General features: G+C 36.9%; 1 protein-coding gene across 1 annotated transcript; it reads right to left on the bottom strand.

The window, feature by feature from the left end:
• Positions 1–1,125: 1,125 nt before the first annotated feature.
• Positions 1,126–14,161, bottom strand: LOC121416147 (lysosomal acid glucosylceramidase-like). Its single transcript, XM_041609624.1, has 12 exons — positions 14,072–14,161; positions 13,315–13,417; positions 12,625–12,822; positions 10,568–10,719; position 10,082; positions 9,643–9,776; positions 8,855–9,027; positions 8,115–8,352; positions 7,260–7,466; positions 5,980–6,143; positions 4,866–4,985; positions 1,126–1,677 (listed from the first exon to the last, which is right to left on the bottom strand). Exons 1-12 carry the CDS (start codon positions 14,090–14,092, stop codon positions 1,572–1,574), a joined length of 1,617 nt encoding a protein of 538 aa, XP_041465558.1. The 5' UTR covers positions 14,093–14,161; the 3' UTR covers positions 1,126–1,571.
• Between the last annotated feature and the right edge of the window lie 7,601 nt (positions 14,162–21,762).

Below are 21,762 nucleotides of genomic sequence, written 5' to 3'. Positions count from 1 at the left end.
AAACAGTACTCCGGTATTTTGATTACTGTACGAAATACAGAAAATCAGTATTACTAGGCACATATGGTTTGCTTTTTCATTGGGGTAGAGAGATTTTGAGTTGACTGGAACACCAATATTTTGAGTTGACTGGAACACCAATATTTTGAGTTGACTGGAACACCCAACATTTTGAGTTAACTGGAACACCAACATTTGGAGTTGACTGGAACACCAATATTTTGAGTTGACTGGAACACCAACATTTTGAGTTGACTGGAGTACCCAACATTTGGAGTTGACTGGAACACCAACATTTGGAGTTGACTGGAACACCAACATTTTGAGTTGACTGGAACACCCAACATTTTGAGTTGACTGGAACACCAACATTTTGAGTTGACTGGAACACCAATATTTTGAGTTGACTGGAACACCAGCATTTGGAGTTGACTGGAACACCAACATTTGGAGTTGACTGGAACACCCAACATTTTGAGTTGACTGGAACACCCAACATTTGGAGTTGACTGGAACACCCAGCATTTTGAGTTGACTGGAACACCCAACATTTTGAGTTGACTGGAAATCCAACATTTGGAGTTGAATGGAACACCAATATTTTGAGTTGACTGGAACACCCAACATTTTGAGTTGACTGGAACACCCAACATTTTGAGCTAACTGGAACAACCAACATTTTGAGTTGACTGGAACACCCAATATTTTGAGTTGACTGGAACACCCAACATTTTTAGTTAACTGGAACACCAAACATCTTGGGTTGACTGGAACACCCAACATTTTGAGTTGACTGGAACACCCAATAATTTGAGTTGCTTGAAATCCTGCCATTAATAATTTACCAGCTAGAATGGACTACTTTGAACAATGCAGACTTGCTTTTGTCTGGAATAAAAATGTTGTGAGTTGATGGGAATACTATTACCACCATTTACCAGTTGAATTCAATTATCATCAATGCTGATTCACCTTTGTTAGTGAATAGAAACACTTTAAGTCGATTGGAAATACACCCATTAAATTTTGGTCAGCTTCAATGGACTGCTGTCACCAATGATGGCATGCATTTATCGACAAGAGACGACACATGAACAAAAGAAATAAGTGCCTATCTAGTTGGAATGATCTCATGTGCTTGAATCCTTTTCTGAGCATTCTAACACCATGTTTGTTTTCCTTACTACTTTTCACATTCTGATTTAGATTTAAAGGTGATCCCCATCATTTCATGGTTGATGTCACCGCCTTGGAACGTTATCTTGCAGTCTTGGGTTACATAATGCACAGGACAAACAGACAAATATGACCCTACAATAATTTACAAATAATTTTGTCCTAACATTGGGACATTATGACTGATAAAGTAGTTGTCTGTAATAGGAAACCCTCGCAGCATAAAATCACTTGGGAGGGCTAGGAATTTCGAGAAATCACCTTAGAATCACAGTCAGTAAAGAGAGAATTTGGAGGGCAGCCAGATAACTGAGCGTATGGACAGCGAAGACAATTTCTTTTATGGCCCTGGGTTTGATGCAAACCCTGGTGCAAGGTTGGATCCTGCAATGATTTTAGTTGTCACTCCAGAGGTAGGTCTGGATAGATTGTCCTGGTATCCTAGCATTGATGTACCCAACATCAGGGTCAGATATCGTCACATCCACACCTTGATCTTCCCTAATAATACACATGGAAACAACAGAACAGGATAACAATATGAATATAATAGAAGAAAAGTTACACTCATCCACAGTGTACATTAATAGTCCTAAGTGTGTCCAAAGAAAACAGGTTTTTATTGAAATGAGGTTTGTAATCACTTTGGATAAGAAGCACAGTGATTAATTCATAGTGTTGAGTACACTATTTTCGACAAATCTCAAGATTAACCCTAAAAAGACTGGGGGGGGGGGGCCTTTTAGGCCCTTCCTGTACATAAATCGCGATAACTTTTTTGCGCATGAAGCGTTCGCGCCGCCATTTGATGACTTTTTTCTCTTTGAGTTTTGCGCAACTTTTGATACCAAATTTGTATACCCCCATGCCGCGGTTGTGGAGTTACGTAACATTTTCGTATCACATGTCACGTAAGAAATTGAAATTTGTATTCGTTTGTGTGTAAAGTGTATGGTATTTGAATGAATGTTATACACATTGTTTTCTAACTACATTTTTATTTGTTTCTTTCTATATTATGTCACTTGTGAATTCAAGTAGCAGTTCTAGGATATGAAAATAATGAAAAACATTGCATAAAAAAATAAAGAAATACATAAGAAATGCAAAATAAAGAAATACATAAGAAATTAAAATCAAAGAAAAACATAAGAAAAGTAGTGCAAAATACCAGAATCGCTTGCACAACTATATTCTTGGGTGCAGGAAACACTTTGCATAAGCATATCTAATAATTCAAGCATGAAACAACACAATTCCATGATAAACAATCTCTTCTTACAGCTGAAAACCTTGAAACAGGAATTTATGGACCGCAATAGGTACCAAAATATGAAAAATTCAATTTTTTGATAAAAATTTGCATATTCGCATAATTAATTATGAATATAATTTGCATAAATTATGTGATATCTCCTATGCTTTGTTTTCACCAGCTAGTGTACATGTAACACATCACTTGTGTATCTTCCAAGATTGCTTTGTCTCATTGCAAGAGAGTGTAATGCAATAAAACATGCCAATTATTGTATTTCTCTACATAACGCATGCGGAGTACTTATTTGCATATTTAGTAATTACTAATTTGCATAAGCATATCTAATAATTCAAGCATGAAACAACACAATTCCATGATAAACAACCTCTTCTTACAGCTGAAAACCTTGAAACAGGAATTTATGGACCGCAATAAGTACCAAAATATGAAAAATTCAATTTTTTGATAAAAATTTGCATATTCACATAATTAATTATGAATATAATTTGCATAAATTATGTGATATCTCTTATGCTTTGTTTTCACCAGCTAGTGTACATGTAACACATCACTTGTTTATCTTCCAAGATTGCTTTGGCTCATTGCAAGAGAGTGTAATGCAATAAAACATGCCAAATGTTGTATTTCTCTACATAACGCGTGCAGAGTACTTATTTGCATATTTAGTAATTACTAATTTGCATAAGCATATCTCATAATTCAAGGACGAAATAACACAATTCCATGATAAACAACCTCTTCTTACAGCTGAAAACCTTGAAACGGGAATTTATGGACCGCAATAGGTACCAAAGTATGAAAAATTCAATTTTTTGATAAAAATTTGCATATTCGCATAATTAATTATGCATATATTAAAAAATACAATGAATATCAGTATTTTGACTATGTTTTCTTTTAGAGAACATGACAAAGGATGTGTGTGCCAAATTTGGTTGCGATCGGACGACCAACGGCCGAGATCTTAGAGAGGCTCCCCCCCCCCCCAGTTTTTCTAGCCTCCAAAATAGCCCAGTCTTTTTAGGGTTAAAGGTAAAAGAAAGTAGTTGCAGCAAACAATTATTTCATGAAAAATTAAGTCTTAAAAATCAAGATTAACTGCCACCCTATTATCATAGATCTACTTCTGGTTAATGGAAATAAATAAATCTTTGTGAAATCATGAAATCTTAGCTGAAAACTGATAATTATGATTACTAACACAGAAAGGCATATGGGCTTTAGTGTATTAATATTATTTGGAAAAATATGCAACATTTTATGAAATTTCATGCTTATTTTGCTCATTTCTCAGCAATTACACTTTTTTTCCTGAGCCATTTGGCACATATTTTTTATTTATACAATACAAACAGTTGGGTAGTCACTTTATTGGATTCTGCATGTTCAAACTTGTTTTGAAATCTTTACAACTGGTCCAGTCTTTTTAGGGTTAAAGGTAAAAGAAAGTAGTTGCAGCAAACAATTATTTCATGAAAAATTAAGTCTTAAAAATCAAGATTAACTGCCACCCTATTATCATAGATCTACTTCTGGTTAATGGAAATAAATAAATCTTTGTGAAATCATGAAATCTTAGCTGAAAACTGATAATTATGATTACTAACACAGAAAGGCATATGGGCTTTAGTGTATTAATATTATTTGGAAAAATATGCAACATTTTATGAAATTTCATGCTTATTTTGCTCATTTCTCAGCAATTACACTTTTTTTCCTGAGCCATTTGGCACATATTTTTTATTTATACAATACAAACAGTTGGGTAGTCACTTTATTGGATTCTGCATGTTCAAACTTGTTTTGAAATCTTTACAACTGGTCCAGTCTTTTTAGGGTTAAAGGTAAAAGAAAGTAGTTGCAGCAAACAATTATTTCATGAAAAATTAAGTCTTAAAAATCAAGATTAACTGCCACCCTATTATCATAGATCTACTTCTGGTTAATGGAAATAAATAAATCTTTGTGAAATCATGAAATCTTAGCTGAAAACTGATAATTATGATTACTAACACAGAAAGGCATATGGGCTTTAGTGTATTAATATAATTTGGAAAAATATGCAACATTTTATGAAATTCCATGCTTATTTTGCTCATTTCTCAGCAATTACACATTTTTTTCCTGAGCCATTTGGCACATATTTTTTTATTTATACAATACAAACACTTGGGTAGTCACTTTATTGGATTCTGCATGTTCGAACTTGTTTTGAAATCTTTACAACTGGTATTTATTTATCTTTAATGAGGAGCAGCGGTTCAACGATAGGGGCATAAACTTGTGCACATGAAATACAAAATGCACAATTCTCACAAAATCCCAACTCCTCTCCTTAGTACCCCTAACCACAAACATATAAGATCATCAATTCCATTGCATGAACACCCTAACCTCAGATAGCACTTACTGGTTTAGAAGGATTACTGCATAGGTGTGCTTATCTGGTAGCTGGAATGCAATGCTTAATACCTCTGTGTCTGAATCCACCGTGTGGTGTATACGATGAGAGTCAGGAACAATAAATTTGCTAAAATAGAAGAGAACATGGCAGAACAAAGATTCTAATTCATATATAATTATGATTTGTTACCTTAATTATACTGCTGCAGGGGATTGGCAGCAATATATTATGTAATACACCTATCCAATCAAGCTTCAGTGTTAAGACCTAAGCCCCGATACCTTGATTGCCTTGTCACACATTGCTAAAATATCAAATCTTCATTACTTCAGATCTTGACGAGGCAAGGTACATCCCTCCACAGTTCTATTTCATGATGCAAATTTCACAGAGAGAGCTACTCTTTACAAGCCATAAAAAATGAATCTGTATGGGATACATTGCATGGTGCCAATTTGCAACAATTTGTGTGATAAAAAGAACAATGGGCCTTTGTATAGCACCATCTATCAAGATACAATCTATTCTGAGACACATTAATGATTTCCACCCCAGCATTAGCTTGAGCTGCAATTACGTTCAACTGCTTCCCTTCAATGGCCAATCATCAGTGCTGGCTTATTTAGTCCACACTCTTCATCAACAGTGCTTTATGTACATGTATGTACCACTGGTCTCCTGTACGTGGGACCTTTTTCGAATGACTTGTCACTGTTTTCTTGTTCATATGAAGAGAGATGTCGTGCTATCTAATCATCATGGCTGGAGCAGTTTGTTAATTGCAAGGACAAATTGAGCAAAATGAAGGGTTGGATACAGAAAACAAGGTTGAAAATTTCATGGAATTTCCCTATTGTTGTTTATTGCTGCTCACCGTGGACTGTTATTAAAAACTTATGGTTGACCACACCCCCTTTGAAAAAAAACATCCAACAGCCCAGCCTAATTTCAAATATTACAGAGTGCCAATGCATAACTTAATACATTGGTAACTACCATGGTAACAATGCTCGTCAGCCAATCAGAATTCAATGATTCTATAATAGTTTTGATTGGATAGCAAAGTTACCATAATAGTAGCTTTTATGCAACAGGGTCCAGCACAGTGTAATAAACATACCTGAAGTGTCCAAGGTGATAGAATGTGGGTTGTTTGTAGAAGACATCTTTCTCTGCATCCACAATGATAGGAGCATTGAGGAAATTTCCAATGAAGGTTGGTCCACCTTGAAGATTAAGAGCCATGTTCCAATCAACCCACCCTGACACCCAATGGTTCATGTTCTGGTAAAAAAACAAAATCAGATTTTATATATATAAATAAATAAATAGTTATCTTAATAAACAATGTATTATAAAAGGCCATCAATCATTATTTCCAAACTAGGATAGTTATGTTTTGATCACAGTGTAATCTAGGAGGGATTTCTTTAATTCATACAAATATGGAGACTAGTAATAAGGGAAATTTCATGTTAATACTGTCACTTTCAATCCTATGCTGTATAATTGCTTCAATTTTTAAACAAGTTTCGTGAATTAGTGCTAAAGAGTAAAATTTTGAAATCTTACATGGATATAGCCACCATTTTCTTGATCATCAGACAGTCTTGTAGATAAAGAACTTTGAGAAGGTATGGAATCAGTCGTGTGTCACTTATTACTCAACATGATGAGCTAGGAACGGGCCATCCAACATGGTAAATTGCTCTGTGGTCTATATCCGCTTTGTCTACTTCCCATTTCATCTATTCCACCATGGTCTAATCCTAGTTCATCTACAAAATTCTTTTGATCTCACTACCATGTAGCCTATTTACCATTTTAAATCTTTGTGCACTGGGCCATGGACCCCTCTGTGCTGAATGATTTTGAGGGAGGGAAAAACTGGATTGTTTGTTTGAGCATGAAATGCGAGGTTTGCATGGCACCAAGTGTGCATTGGTGCGAAGTACGCATGGAAAGGGTTAATAAGTAATGTAGGTAAAGTGGAAATTAGTCTAACTGGGCAACAGACTAAATGATAATTAGACTAATGGGGTGTTGCAAGAAACTTGCGACCAATTGCAAGTCGATTTTCGTTCCCAAAATCAAGCATATGCCGTGCAATTAATTGCAAATTTGCGATTTATTGCTAATCTGCTCCATGAAACAAGTGTAATCTGATTTTCTAAAGTTCAAAGTGATCAATCAACTGCAAAATTGCAACGGAATATTTGAGATTGATTGCAAATATTTTCTTGCAACACCCCCTAAGTGGGTTTTAGACCAAGTGCATTGTGGACCAAAGAACAATTGAATCGAACTGATAGTAGACCAAATAGACCATGTGGTATCAAACTATCTGAGAAACAGACCAGCTGCTTGCATACCAAGTGAATATAAACCTTCAATACTTACCTCAATGATACTCTGACTGTAGCCCTGACCTTGTGCCCAGGTGCCTAAGATGGGATGCCCTCCATAGCAGGACTCTGTGTAGAGCATGAAGTAATCTGGGTAGTACATGTGTGTCAGGTCTAGCTTGAGAGGAGGAATGTCCTTATCCCAATACCAATGGATACCTATACCCGAGACATAGGCCTTGGCATCATCATCAGACAGTACCTATAGGTAACGAGAGAGAAGGGGGAGGGGAATGAGTTTGATCAATTAAATCAAATTTAAGCACTTTTATTGCCAAACTGAGATGGTACAGACACGTCACAAGATCATCAGGTTTGGAAAAAATGGTCCTCCAGGTAACCATGTAGGTAAGGAGATGCAGAAGAAAGAAATAATACATAATATCCAGGAGAGGGTAGGCTTCATGCTAAGTGACACTGCAAGGAAGGCAGAGGAACAAGGATAGCAAAATTGGTTTCAGGTCATGCCCCTCCTAAACTTACAACATGTGGTCAACCAGGAACCTTTGATCATCCTCTGCCAGGGTCGTACAACATTGTTCTTTTCTCCCAACCACAATGGCAAGTTGTGTTTTTGTATTCCCCCCTAAAACGTAGATTCATACATACATGAGATACAGCAAAGGCCTCAGTGTGGGTAAACATGTACCAAACCATATCACATCACTCACAGAACAATTAGCTGTTCTGGTAATTGTTTTTTTTTTATCTTGCCAAAGCTATTTGCATCTCTTCAGAAAAGCATACAGAAAATTCTTTTCCATTTTTTAATGAACCATTTTACCTGACCATATTTGGTATGTATGTACCCTACGAATAAGTAATGGCATACATGTACATGTATACTCACAACTTCAGGCCATCCAGGTAATTCAAATCTCTGATCATCAAGCATCATTATCTTGAGGTCTTCGAAGCCATTGGCGTGTAAAGTAGGTCCAAGGTCGAGCTTGATGAAATCCCTTTCCATCTCAGGGGTAAAAAAACAGGATGGAATATGGTAATCCTTGATTCCTCCTGCCATCGGTTCATTCTCCACCGTCACACCCCAGAAAGTCACATTGTGCTTACCGTATTCCTGCAGAAACCTAATTCAATCAATTGCATCTATTAGGAGTCACTTTCTGTTACTTTTCAGTTCACTGATACTTCAATTTAGCAAATGTCTATATATAATCTTTGAAATGCAAAAAATATCTTTTTTGCTCATGTGATATTGGAAAATACATCTTGATCTTGATCCTTACTTAAATCTAGATTTAGATGCAGCTATTGACCTGAGTCATAATCTAATGTATGAGCAATTCTGCATTATTTCATACACATACCTTCAATGTTTAAAGGTGTATAAATATATGTAGGAACAATGGATTGACCAACATTTACCAAATTGTAAATCTAGAACTATTCTGAGCACAGCCAAACATTTTCATATCAATAGAAAACAAGAAATGGCAATGCTTTTTTCCTACTTATTTCCAGCCACCTTGAGGAAACAAACCTTGTCTGTATTAATGTTACTAAGATAAATCAGAATCATCCGAATTTGCAACAGCACAAATGTACTTCTCAAAACTTCTAAATTCCTACCTGACAAAATAGTTTGCCCAAGTTTTGAAGTATTTTTCCCCGGGATTGCCAATGATCTGACCTGCTCCATGGTAATCGTTATTGGTTTTCATCCACACAGGAGGGGACCAGGGGCTCCCATAGAACTTGATATCACGACCAGATACATTCATCGCTTCTTGAAGGAAAGGGATCTGAAGACAAAGTAAAAAAACAAAATCACAATAAAATATGAAAGGTACCTTTCAATTTCAGTGTTGGTACTATTATTTATCTTAGAAAAACAATTTCAATTGCTTAATACCAAACTCCAAATTGATTCAAATGACTTTATTGACATCTCACCCCCTTGTGAGGTATAAATGTCAGACCAGGTTCATTTTAAATTTCATACTACTATAATTTTTGAAAATCTTAATTCAATAAATACCTTGGTAGAATATTTTATACAACTACTCTAAATTAGACCTCCAATAAAACTAGTTTTTGTTTTACAGCTGATTATGCACATGGGCAAAGTAATTTAGGGGACTATTTTAAAAAGGCTACGAAAATAGAACAAGAAAAGGCAGACAAGAAAATTATCATGTCACAATTTTTAATATTATTTCTATTTTAGATTTTTATACCAAACAATAACAAAATCAGTGTGTGTTAAGAATGCAAAATATTGGATTAATTTGGTGAAGAGTACTACCAGTACAATTGAATAGGCAACGTTTCTTTTATTCATGTGGTCTTAACCCAAGTCAACCGAAATGAGTTAGGCAAAAAACACTGGATAAGGTAAGGAAAATGAAAAATCCAACCTTGTAACTGAGATCCTCCTTAGCTAGTGAAAAGTTGAGAAGATTAAAGTCTCCTGGGTGATCATCATAAGTGTAGTAATGAGTAGATAAATCTGTACAGCCAATGGGAACACGGCTTACAGTATACTCAATACCTGGATATGATATAATCACAGAAGATGTTCCTAGTAAGGCGTTGGCAAATATTTTTACATAATTTTTATTCACAATTAATCCCTCCATAAATAGATTACTTCAAATATGGAAAGAATACAGAGCTGTGATTGAATCATAATAATATTGATAATAAAACAATATTTATGCGAAAGCAATTACATGATATTACAACTTTTTGTATGAGGTAAAAAGGGCGGAATTATTATTTACCCATGGTAGCCATTTCAGCTCTTATTAACTGTTCTCCAGGCAAGCCCTGCATAACATAATTTGTTAAAATTACCCTTCGCAATTCAAATATGTAAAGCACCTGACAAGAAGACAGTAGGTCCCAATTAAAGTCTTTTGTATGACTAGGCCAGGGATTGAACTCATGAACTTCATGAGACAGACACTCTACCACTGAGCCAACATGTCCAGGTAAGTAAAGGTTCATTATTTTAATCAGTATTATGAGCCTTAATTCTCCACCCCTGAGGAATAAAGATGAAAGAAATACTTGGTATGGATTTTACAAATAAATAAAAAAAAATCTAGCTATTTCCTTCGGAGAGAGTGAAACATTGTTCGCAACGTATAGGTCCTGCAAAAACAACCTAATAATAATCATAATACTCAGCACAAGTGTGTGAAAATCTGAACACAAGTCAAGTCTAAGATCATATCAATGCAATTGACCAGAGGATTTGTGTGACAGAATTAGCTCACATTTCTATGAAATGTACTTTAGGTTTGTAATGATTTTGTGAAATTCACTCTAGGTTCCTACCATTTGGGAGAAGTATGACTTGATGAGGTTCTGTCTGCTACTTTGAGAGAGGTTGAATGCATTGATTGCTGCAGCATCAGTAGTAGCTCCTCCAAACCCGATCACTGACTGGTATAAGGTGGATTTATCAATCTTGATCGTAATGGCTGAACCTGAATGATAAAAAGTTGAATCATTAAAAGAAATTTATTTTTTACAAATTGGAATTTCTATGTTTCCAAGTAGCACAAAACACTACCTACTTTTCTGTATTAATCAAATAACATCCACAAATATGTAAGCCTACACATTCTCAGCTAAGCATTTCATTAACATTTTTCAGATCTGACAACTTTCCTTCATCTTGAGTAACTGTCTGCAGTATTTTGGGTTTTTGGATGTGTACCACTGATATTCATATCTTGGGAGTGACCAACCTTTATAGATAAATGCCAGTTGTGGTAATGATCTCAAAATGACTTTTTACAGAATCCAATGACCACCCAAGTGTCTGCTTGTATGAATAAAAAAATATGTGCCAAAAGATTCTGGAAGAAATTGTGTAATTGCTGAGAAATAAGCGAGGATTCAGGCACTTCCGTCAGGTCTGCATTCCGGCAACAATAACATACACTGTCCCATGTGTGCCTATCTGTGTTGGCGATCTTCAGTGTGATAGTAATACTCAACCTTGGTTTTACAGACTTTCTCATGAAATCAGTGTTTTACTGCAACTACTTATTTAGCTTTAAGATCACCATCTGAAATCATGATTCTGAGCTCAAAGTCCCCTCAAACGATCACAAAATTATTTTTTTTACTAAGACAGCATGTAACAGGATTGTTGGTGCAGAACATAATTCCAAAATAAAAAGTTTTGAAGCATAAAGGAAACAAAGAATAACATTTAGAGACATGTTTGTGTTACATGACACTGAACACCAAGGTTTGTCTCATTCAAGATCTTGGCAAGAGAGTGTGGATGCATCACAATCACAAGTCAATGTAAAGTTTGTAAACATTACAAGCAATTTGCAAACATTTCATCCTGTATGTTGAATAATTATTAAAATTTATTTATATGTTTTCAAGTAATCTGTGATCATATCTCTTTAATGCTGCCTGCATGGCCATAAAGGATGCTATATATAATTATACTGTTGATATATTGCAAACAATGATCAAGATCAATTTTATCATGTACTCTACACTGATAAGTATGTGTACTATATCTAGATTTATTGAGTAAACAAGGTCTGTTTTATTGAACTTCAGCTCTTATCTTGAATAGTTGACCTGTACACTTATATCATGTACACAGATATGTATAAGGACAATGAATCGTGCAATGCAAGAGATCAAAGTATTTGGAATTGGTGAATCCTTGAACATTTGATAAGAAATATCTAGATAAAAACTCATGACCTACCATTGTGCATACTACTTAGTTTACACTACAGACACTGTACACTTGATTGATTTGTATTGATGCTACTTAATAATTACTATTTATATTCAAGGTTGCCTGCTAGATATTTGGAGACAAATCCCATTAAAGAGGTCTGAACTTTTAGACCAAGAGGCAAATTGGGATAATATACTAATTTACAGTATCCAAACCAAACCAAGGTGTAACTTGTCAGATCCAATTGGTGATTAAAGTGTCAATAAGGGTCTGTTCCTACAGACTATCCATATGTAGCTCAATCTCAAGGATAGTGCAACCTCTATCACAATAAAAACAATAGGCCAGGAAGATGATTTCACATTGTCTTAGACTCTCATAGCAGGTGAAAAGTATATTTATTAGCTTTGTAAAATTAAAAAAAAAGAAAAGGAAAGAAAACTTCAATATATCTCTGCTAAAGGCATTTTTAATTTTGAAATTACATACAAGTACTCACTGGTAATGAACATGTAGAACAGCTGGCTCTGACCCCCCCCCCCTACGTAGACCTATCCCTGTCCATTAAAATTCAAATCAAGGATAAACTCTGCAAGGAACATCCTCTTAGAGAGCATAAGCCCTGGACTGAAACACATCTAGAAGACCATATGTCATATTTTCTGACACTGACCTGAAGAGTTGGATGACTTTGAGATTGGATACGTCCTCTTTGCCAGACGATCTCCTGTTGTATTACTAGAGGTATAGACCGTATAGAAGCCAGACTGGAGTGGCTCATAGTTGTCTACCGTGTCGCAGTAGGTGGAGTTACAAACACATACAAAAGTATCCCCTCCTGGAAAGCGCTGTTCATGACATGGTGTGGCAGCTACAGAGGAAATGGGTCAGAGAAAAATCATAGCCAAAAGTTGTCAAACAGAGCATAAGTTTCTTAAAAATCATGATAAAACATTTAATCTGCATTAATTTCTCTATTTGATTGTCTATAGGTTAACCCTCTCAGCTCAACTATAAAGAGGGGTCGTGATTCATGCACCTGCAATAGTGTCCTGGGACTTCACAGTATTGAACTCAGAACACAGTGAAATAAAAGAAATTAGCTAGGTTAATAACCAATTAGTACAGAACTTTGCATTTCTGCCTAATTAAATAATCACACTTACTTACACTCGATTTATAATAAGAATTATTGATTTATAATAAGATTAACAATTACTCAATATTCAACAAAGAACAATCGGTGATTGAAGTAAAAGGTAACTCAAGTACTAAATTTTATATTCACCTTGGATTTTATTTTGTTTGCTTAACAGTTCTGCATGAATTTGATTGGAAAAATATCCTTAAAAAATCTACTCACCTTTGCAAAATGATAAATGTAGAGTTAGTAGAAGCAGGACACAAGTGGTTGTAATACAGTGGCAAGATTCCATGGTGAAGACACAGGGTCTGAAAAGCAAGTGCTGAAGGAAGAAAGAAAAAAAGGAGAATATCAGATGAATGAAAAAGTGTCAGAATGCAGAAAAGTTAATGATGATGAAGAGATAATGAATAAGGAAAAGGCAAGTCATCAAGAAATCATAAAGTATTAAACTATCATGAAAGAAGAATAAGATTATTAAAAAAGATGATAAAGGTAAACACAAAGACAGAGGAGAAAAAAAAAGAAGAAAAGGAAGCAGAAGAATCAACATTCAAAATTAAAAATATTTTTTTTGAATTGTTATGTCACAGACATCGGTTTTACCTTTACCTACATGGACATCATCGGGTTTAGTATGGCCGCACGTCGCGCAAAAATCAGACCCTAACAGTTAAACACGTAGTGTCGACTGTTGGGCAAAAAAAAGAACATCCTTTTAATAAAGGCTTTATAAAACAGTTTTTAATATTTTCACACCCTCGTACATTGTCATTGACCCTAAACATGTAGCTTTCGATCCTAGCAAAATAGATAGCCTTTTTTTTTTACCTAGAGTTATATTAATCATTAGTGTTTTTGACACCCTTGTAATGTTACGTACGTAACATGCCCTTTCTCAAGTTTCTGGTCGCACATGGTATCCACTTGTCAATGTAAGTGCCCCCCCCCCCGGTGTTAAACTCAGTCAACTCACAGTGCAGTGTCTGTGTGTCATCGCTGACTCAGACTCAGTCAGTCTCAGAGAATTTAAGAACAGAACGTCAGCGTGTCACACTTAGCCTGGGGCGTTTTGGGGAGTGAAAGTTATATACTGTACGTATGGAGTCACTCCCCACTAACGCCTGGGTTTCCTCCCTATACTTCCCCACATACGGGTACAAAACAGAAACTTTTGCCCCCGAGAATTCTACTTTCCATCTAAAAGATCTAGCCCTAAAACATGTACATGGGGTCCAACTTCATTTCCAACATTTCAGCGATATTGATTTCATTTTTAAAGAAGAATTCATTAAAAAAACGAGAGATTTGTTTTGAAAAGATGGAAAGAGCTTACTTCCGTGTTTACGTCGCCATCTTGATTTCTTTGTCTTCCGCTTGGCGACAGCACGCAAATCGCTGGATTTGCGTGCTGTCGCCAAGCGGAAGACAAAGAAATCAAGATGGCGACGTAAACACGGAAGTAAGCTCTTTCCATCTTTTCAAAACAAATCTCTCGTTTTTTTAATGAATTCTTCTTTAAAAATGAAATCAATATCGCTGAAATGTTGGAAATGAAGTTGGACCCCATGTACATGTTTTAGGGCTAGATCTTTTAGATGGAAAGTAGAATTCTCGGGGGCAAAAGTTTCTGGTTTTGTACCCGTATGTGGGGAAGTATAGGGAGGAAACCCAGGCGTTAGTGGGGAGTGACTCCATACGTACAGTATATAACTTTCACTCCCCAAAACGCCCCAGGCTAGTCACACTCACCATGCTCACACTCACAGACGCCAAATTTCGTCTTGACTTCGAACGGCAAGAATTACGTATCACCCTGGCCCTGCTGAAGTCGAAGCCTGTATACAACAACTAGCCCGAAACACATTTGCGACAGAGTCGGCCGGGCAGACATGAAATACAATCAATTGTCAAGAAGAGCGTTTGCCAAATGAATTACGATGTTTATGTTGTCGATCAATTCATTCAGCTGCGCTAGCCTGCCTCAGCTCAACCATAACAAAGATCAGTCACGTCACATGACAAGCCCGCGCGTGTCGAGTGATTTGCGGGAAATTCCCTGCGCACGTTCGCATTCTGCTCACGGGCGCTCGCTCTGTTGAAGAAGCGGCGCAGAGTGAAGAAGTGGGGGAATAAATAAAGATCGAGGAAGGCAACCCCCGGGAGGCACCCGGAGGGGCACTTTCATTCACGAGTGGATACCATGCGCGACCATGGGGTCTCGAAAAGCACCCTAAACACGTAATTTCCATATCCTTAAAATGCAACCCTTAACAAGTATTGGCGTGTGAAACCCTACCCTTAACAAGTTTTGGAAACAAAACGATACTCTTGGCAAATATTCCCTAACTTTGAACCCCTAAACAAGTACAGGAATGTTACGGCCGGGTCCTTCGGTCGTCGGCTTTACAGTAGTTTGGTTTAGTACGATCCCACCTTCTACACCTCGCGCAAATCGGACTCTAAACACGAAGTGTTAGGGCAAAAAGGACATCCTTTATAAAACATTTTAATTTTGTTTCATCATCCCCGCAAATTCGACCCTAAACACGTAATTTTCCTAGCGAAATGGATACCCTTTTTTCATTATTTTTTTGTTTTTGACACCCTTATCACGTTACGTACGTAATGCCCTATCGTGAAAAAGACATCCTTTTTACGTGTTTTTTGGTCGCGTATGGTATCCACTCGTCGATGTAAGTCCTCCCCCCGGGGGGGGGAAGGCAGGGGCAGATCCAGCCTTCGCCAATGGCCATTATGGGGGCGTTATTTTTCAGCTGTATTTTCCCCGATATACCGATCAAAGATGATTTTTGGTTTCTTTAAAGGGTAGTCCTAATAATCGCTTCTTAGCTTTATTCGTATATAAATCAAAATATATCTTTTCTAATGCGAGCGCGAAGCGCGAGCTAATTAATTTTTGGGGAAAATTTAATGTACTTTTTCCCTAAAATTTGAAAATTCTGGGCAATGTTTGTTATCCTGAAAAAGATGTGTATTCCTATGCAACTGAATAATTACTACGAACGCGAGGCGCGAGCAGAACATTGAAATGATGGAAAAGCTATAGGTACCTAGCTGTTAAAGACTGCATGCAGTTAGCTATGAATACGTTACATATTTTAAAATTCAAATAATGCAAGTGAAATTTTTGACATTTACCTATAGAATGGAAATTCTAAGCACTTTTTAAAAACTTAAACAGAATATCGGTATATAACTATACAAATTGATGCGAGCGGAAAATTTCGAGATTTAGACCCACTGAACGAGACACTCTATTCATGCTTTGTAAAGGATGAGTGATTAACGGACCTTCATTAATAATGCGAGCAGAAAAATTATTTATATACGTTTTGAACTGATCAAAAAGGTACCTGTTATAGGATTGTTTGCACTTAGCCATGAACTATGAAGACGTATACAGTGGCGGATCCAGAGGGGGGCGCCCCGGGCGCGCGCCCCCCTATTTTCGCCGGATTTTTTTTTGGGGGGGATGGTTATATTTACTGGATTGGTACAATGTAGTCAATTTCAAGGGCTAGATCTAGTCAAAACTATATTTTAACTTACGCTCATGGCCTTTGTGTTCGCACAAATGCACCTCTGTCATACTGTATTGCAATATGTAAATTCCGGAATTCCAGGGCGCGCAAGTCGATTGGTTGGAAAGTTGCACCACTTGTAATCGGGAGTTGCAGTGCAGTGAGTCACTAACCAGTGTGAAGATGTTGGATTGGATATCATTTTTTCCCGAAATTTTGTGTTTTTTGTAACTGTAAGTAACAGATCGCGAGAGAAAGTGTCAACGATGCGAATGATAATGTCTATCCCCGAGATTATTCTTCACTCAAAGATGAAGCCCTATATAGGGCGCCACGTGCGCAGCATTATCATTCTGCCTTGGTTATGTACGTTTTCACTGAAATGTATAGGTCAGACATATTTGTATTTAATGTAAACTAACTTTTACACTTTCTGGTAGATTCAGAGGCATATTATCCAGGGCGCCCCAACTAAGTTTCGATGGAGCAATCATTCCAACGAATTATCAAGGAGCAAAATTGTATATTCTCGATCACCAGTCGACCCCACTCCGCGTTTGCTGTGTATAGGCAGCTATATGTCAGCGTAACTTGGAGCGAAGACTTTATGTGACGGGGGGGGGGGGGGGGGGAGAATAAAAATATTTTCGTGCTGGGGAAAAACGTCCCGAGGACACATTGTGTATTGTTAAAAAGTAGAAATTGTGACATTAACCCCCCCCCCCCCCTTACCCCATTTTTAATGTTTGATAATCTATAGGTTTGCTGATTACAATATATCTTTAAAAAAAAAATTGCCAGCAAAATCGAAAACGTAAACAATAAAAATGATGAGAATCCCCTTAAGAAGCATTATATTACTTTGAGGTTGTGCAGAATGACTGGATTATTGAAGATGATTTGAAAATAATACGAGGGAAAAGGTTGATTACCAGAAGATGATGTCGTTTTTTTCTGTAGTTTGTAACAATTTACTGTGCATTTTGGGGGAAAAAGAACCAAATTTTATGCATGTTGCCATACGACTAAACAATTCTCGTTTGAAACACACAATGTAAATACACAAATGACAATAAACAGAATGGATTATTCGGAACTTATCGATTACAAGTCTCAGTTTCGTATCATTTGAATTTGACGTTTCAATCACACGATGCAAGCAAGTGAAGAGCCTTTGCCAAATGTATGTTTTGAATGACCGCTTATACGGTGTGTGACTGGAAACCAGCTCCTAAATGAGTCAGTATGTGTATTTTATTCATGAAGTTACAGTGATTTAAGTGTGCATTTTTCTTCTAAAGGTGCTCTCAAAATACGACTTTTGGACATGATTTTTTGAAAAAGTCCTTGCCGTGGGAGGGGGTATCCCCCTCCCACACCCTCCCCCGCTCGGTCGCTTCGCTCTCTCGCCGCTGGCGCCCCCCTATTTCAAAATCCTGGATCCGCCCCTGGTATATGTCAACAATATACAATGCGAGCGCAAAGCGCGAGCTGAAAATTTTTGACATTTCTACATCATGAAAGAATGGAAACTTTTAATCATTTTTTGTAATCATGAACAGGATAACAGGGGAGCGTTTCATAAAAGGACTTGTCGGACTTTTTATCCGACAAGTCCCATTTTATCCGACAGTTACTATAGTAACAGTGCCTCTCAGCCAATCAGAATCAAGGAAAGATGTCAGATCTGACAACTTGTCAGACAAAAATGTTAGTGAAACGGTCCCCAGGATAAAACAAATCTGACACAAGTCTTTCTCAGATGTGCTCGGCATTGAACCTCATACATTATTGTGTCTATCCTCTCCTCTATTTTCTCTTTCTCTCCTGTCCGCCTATCCGCCTTCCTACCGGTTATTTGTTTACGGCATCAATCACATTTTTCGTGCATTATATTCTTTCCAGGTCATTGTATGCATTTTTTCTCCTTTTATACACATCATTGAATCTCCAATTTGCTTGAGTCCACGATGGCATGTTTTATGAATTTATTCATGTAAGTTTGAGTGCCTTTTACTTTGCCACATTTTATTAATGGCACGGCCCCGGGGGGGGGCACTTACATTGGCGAGTGGATACCATGCGCGACCAAAAAAAAAACACGTAAAAAGGATGTCTTTTTCACGATAGGGCACGTTACGTACGTAACGTGATAAGGGTGTCAAAAACACAAAAATAATGAAAAATGGGTATCTATTTCACTAGGAAAATTACGTGTTTAGGGTCTAATTTGAGGAGATGATAAAACAAAATTAAAATGTTTTATAAAGGATGTCCTTTTTGCCCCAGCACTACGTGTTTAGAGTCCGATTTGCGCGAGGTGTAAAAGGTGGGGTCGTAAACCAAATAAGGTAAAGCCGACGACCGAAGGACCCGTAACAATAAAACATTCCTGTACTTGTTTAGGGGTTCATTTCAGGGAAGTTTGCCAAGAGTATCGTTTTGTTTCCAATACTTGTTAAGGGTAGGGTTTCACATGCCAATACTTGTTAAGGGGTGCATTTTCAGAATATGGAAATTACGTGTTTAGGGTGCTTTTCGAGACCTCATGGTCGCGCATGGTATCCACTTGTGAATGGAAGTGCCCCCCCCCCCCGGGGCACGGCCCCAATGTAAATCAGACTTTGTATCTGTTTGGGTTTTTTACCGTGTGAAAATAAAATTTATCTATCTATCTTCTCCAAAAAAATCCAATCCAAAATTTATTGTTCGAAATAGACATGAAATAAAATACTCCGAAAATTTGCTTTGCCCAATTGATCGTAGGCCCGGCAGCCACCGTGCAACGCCAGATCGACGAGGCTCTATCCCTTTAATTGTTGAACGCCAAACAGGGAAGCAGCAACCATCTTTTAACGTCTTTTAGTCTGACGCGGCCGGGATTTGAACCCCGACCTCCCGGTTGTGAGACAGACGCTCTACCAACTGAGCCAACACACCGGTTCTACCTATACGATCAGCAGCCCCCATCCATCTTCTCTGGGCATTCTCCCCTTTTTCTTCTCTTTTTCTGGGGGAGGGGTGGGGAAGGGTCGATACATTTTAGGACGGGTTGTTTTGTCCTATACAACTATATTTTTTTATAACTTCGTATTGATTTTGTGAGTATTATTTCTCTCTCATTAATTTTTTCTTTCCATTTGATTAAGTTTCTGTATTTGTACTTTGTTATTTGTTGTGTTATCTATTTTTTTAGGGGCCCACATTGTTTGCTTTTGAGTGGGTCCCTCCATTTCCATCTTAATTTAATTTCTATTTAAAAATAGTATACTTTCCTCCAATGTGTTGCCCAAATTGTCTTAGTGCTTTTTTTCACAACATATGTATTATTATTTTTTTTGCAACGGATACAAATATTATGTTCATATATGGTATACAATTTGTTTTTTTTTTCTGATGGAAGTGAAATAAATAAATTTGAATTTGAAAACTGTTTGTATTTCTGTAAGTTATTTGTGATGTGTATGTCGAAAATGATAAAGATATTAAATAAACCAATTCATTATAATTGATGCGAGCGGAAAAAAAATCAAGATTTAGACCTAAAAACGTATATTATATTAATTATATTTGTAATTATAAATATGATGCATCAGTTAATCTATTTAAACCATTAATGAGAGCACAAATTGCGAGCCAGTTTTGTTTATAAACTGTCATGAAAAGGGGACTTTAAGTAGTTTGTTGTATAATCAATATGGAGACATACATGACTCGTTAATCCAAATGCGAGCGTGCAGCGCTAGCTGATACGTTTTGACAATCAGACCAGTCCTGAAAAGGGATATTTTGAAAACTTTATAGAATACACGAAAATAATAGGTACATGATAAATCAAAATTTGCGGGCGCGCAGCGCGAGCAGAAAATGTTAATATTCAGAACATAAAACTGACGTTGTTACAGAGCACTTTTAAAAATCAATTTGTAAATCACATAAAATAATGAAAGTTCGATTTCCGAGGTGAAATATGTTTTGTATATTGACTTCCAAACTTGATATCTAAACTCCATATTGAACAAGATATGAAAATCACCTAACAGGCAATGCGAGCGCGAAGTGCGAGCGAAAATTTTATAGTGACATGAATGAGATTCTTTTTATTTTCCAATGCAAGTCTTTTTATCTTATTCACTCGTCTTCCTCCTCTTTTTCCCCTCTCTTTTCTCTCCCTATTCCTTTTTTCTGTCTGTCCTTTTTCCCCCTTTTTTTGCTCCGCCAATAGGGGGGGGGGCGGCGCCCTCGGCCCCACTGGATCCGCCTATGTAAGGGGGAGGGGGGGGGATCTGCCGACTGGAAGAAAGGGGCTCGATTGTCTTCTCGAAAAGCTAAAGTACTTAATCTTTCATATTTTCTCTGCTATCTTTTTTTCATTTTAGCCAAGCGCATACACTGTTGGCCCTATATTTGCAAATTTTCCAAAGAAATTTGAGTCCCACTTTTGGTGAGGATCCCCCTCCAAATCGACACCCATCGGAGTTAGATAACTAGGCATTACAATGCCTACAAAAAGATTATCAATCATGATAATGTTTCCCATATTGGTTTAGAAATCAATATTCCCTACTGAGCAAAATGGGAGTATATCTATGAAGTCTGCATATGCATGAAATTTTAAGTATCTACATCGATCCTCTATAGCTCTTATGTTTATAATCGGTCAAAGATGATTGAACTTTGGTAAACAAATTTCTCCATAGGCCACCTCTATTATGAAATTAAGCACTACTAAATTGAGGCATTCGTTAAAACTATTAACATTCAAGAACAATATGATCGATGCCGGCGGCGAACTCCTTAATGAGAGGCAGAATTCAGTGGGGCAAAAAAAAAAAAAAAAAAAAGCGAGGCGAGGCGAGGCGAGGCGAGGCGAGCAAGCTAAAATGCCAATAAATGTTTCACTTCTTAAAGGAAATATTCACCCTGAAGAGAATTTTTGTCAAAATTTACCCGTGCAGAAAAAAATAATTAAGAATATCTAGGCCGGGTGCAGAAAATACATTAAAGATTATTTTTGTGACATATATTTCATGCATAAATTTCAAAGTTTTAAATGGTGCTAATGATGACTATCGATTTTGTCGGGAGCTGATGTTACAAACTATAATACAGGAAAAACAAC

This window comes from Lytechinus variegatus, chromosome 5 (assembly GCF_018143015.1).
Source record: "Lytechinus variegatus isolate NC3 chromosome 5, Lvar_3.0, whole genome shotgun sequence".
Lineage (NCBI taxonomy): Eukaryota > Metazoa > Echinodermata > Echinoidea > Temnopleuroida > Toxopneustidae > Lytechinus > Lytechinus variegatus.
Note: the sequence above shows the minus strand (reverse complement) of the source record. Positions and strands in the feature narration are given on the sequence as shown.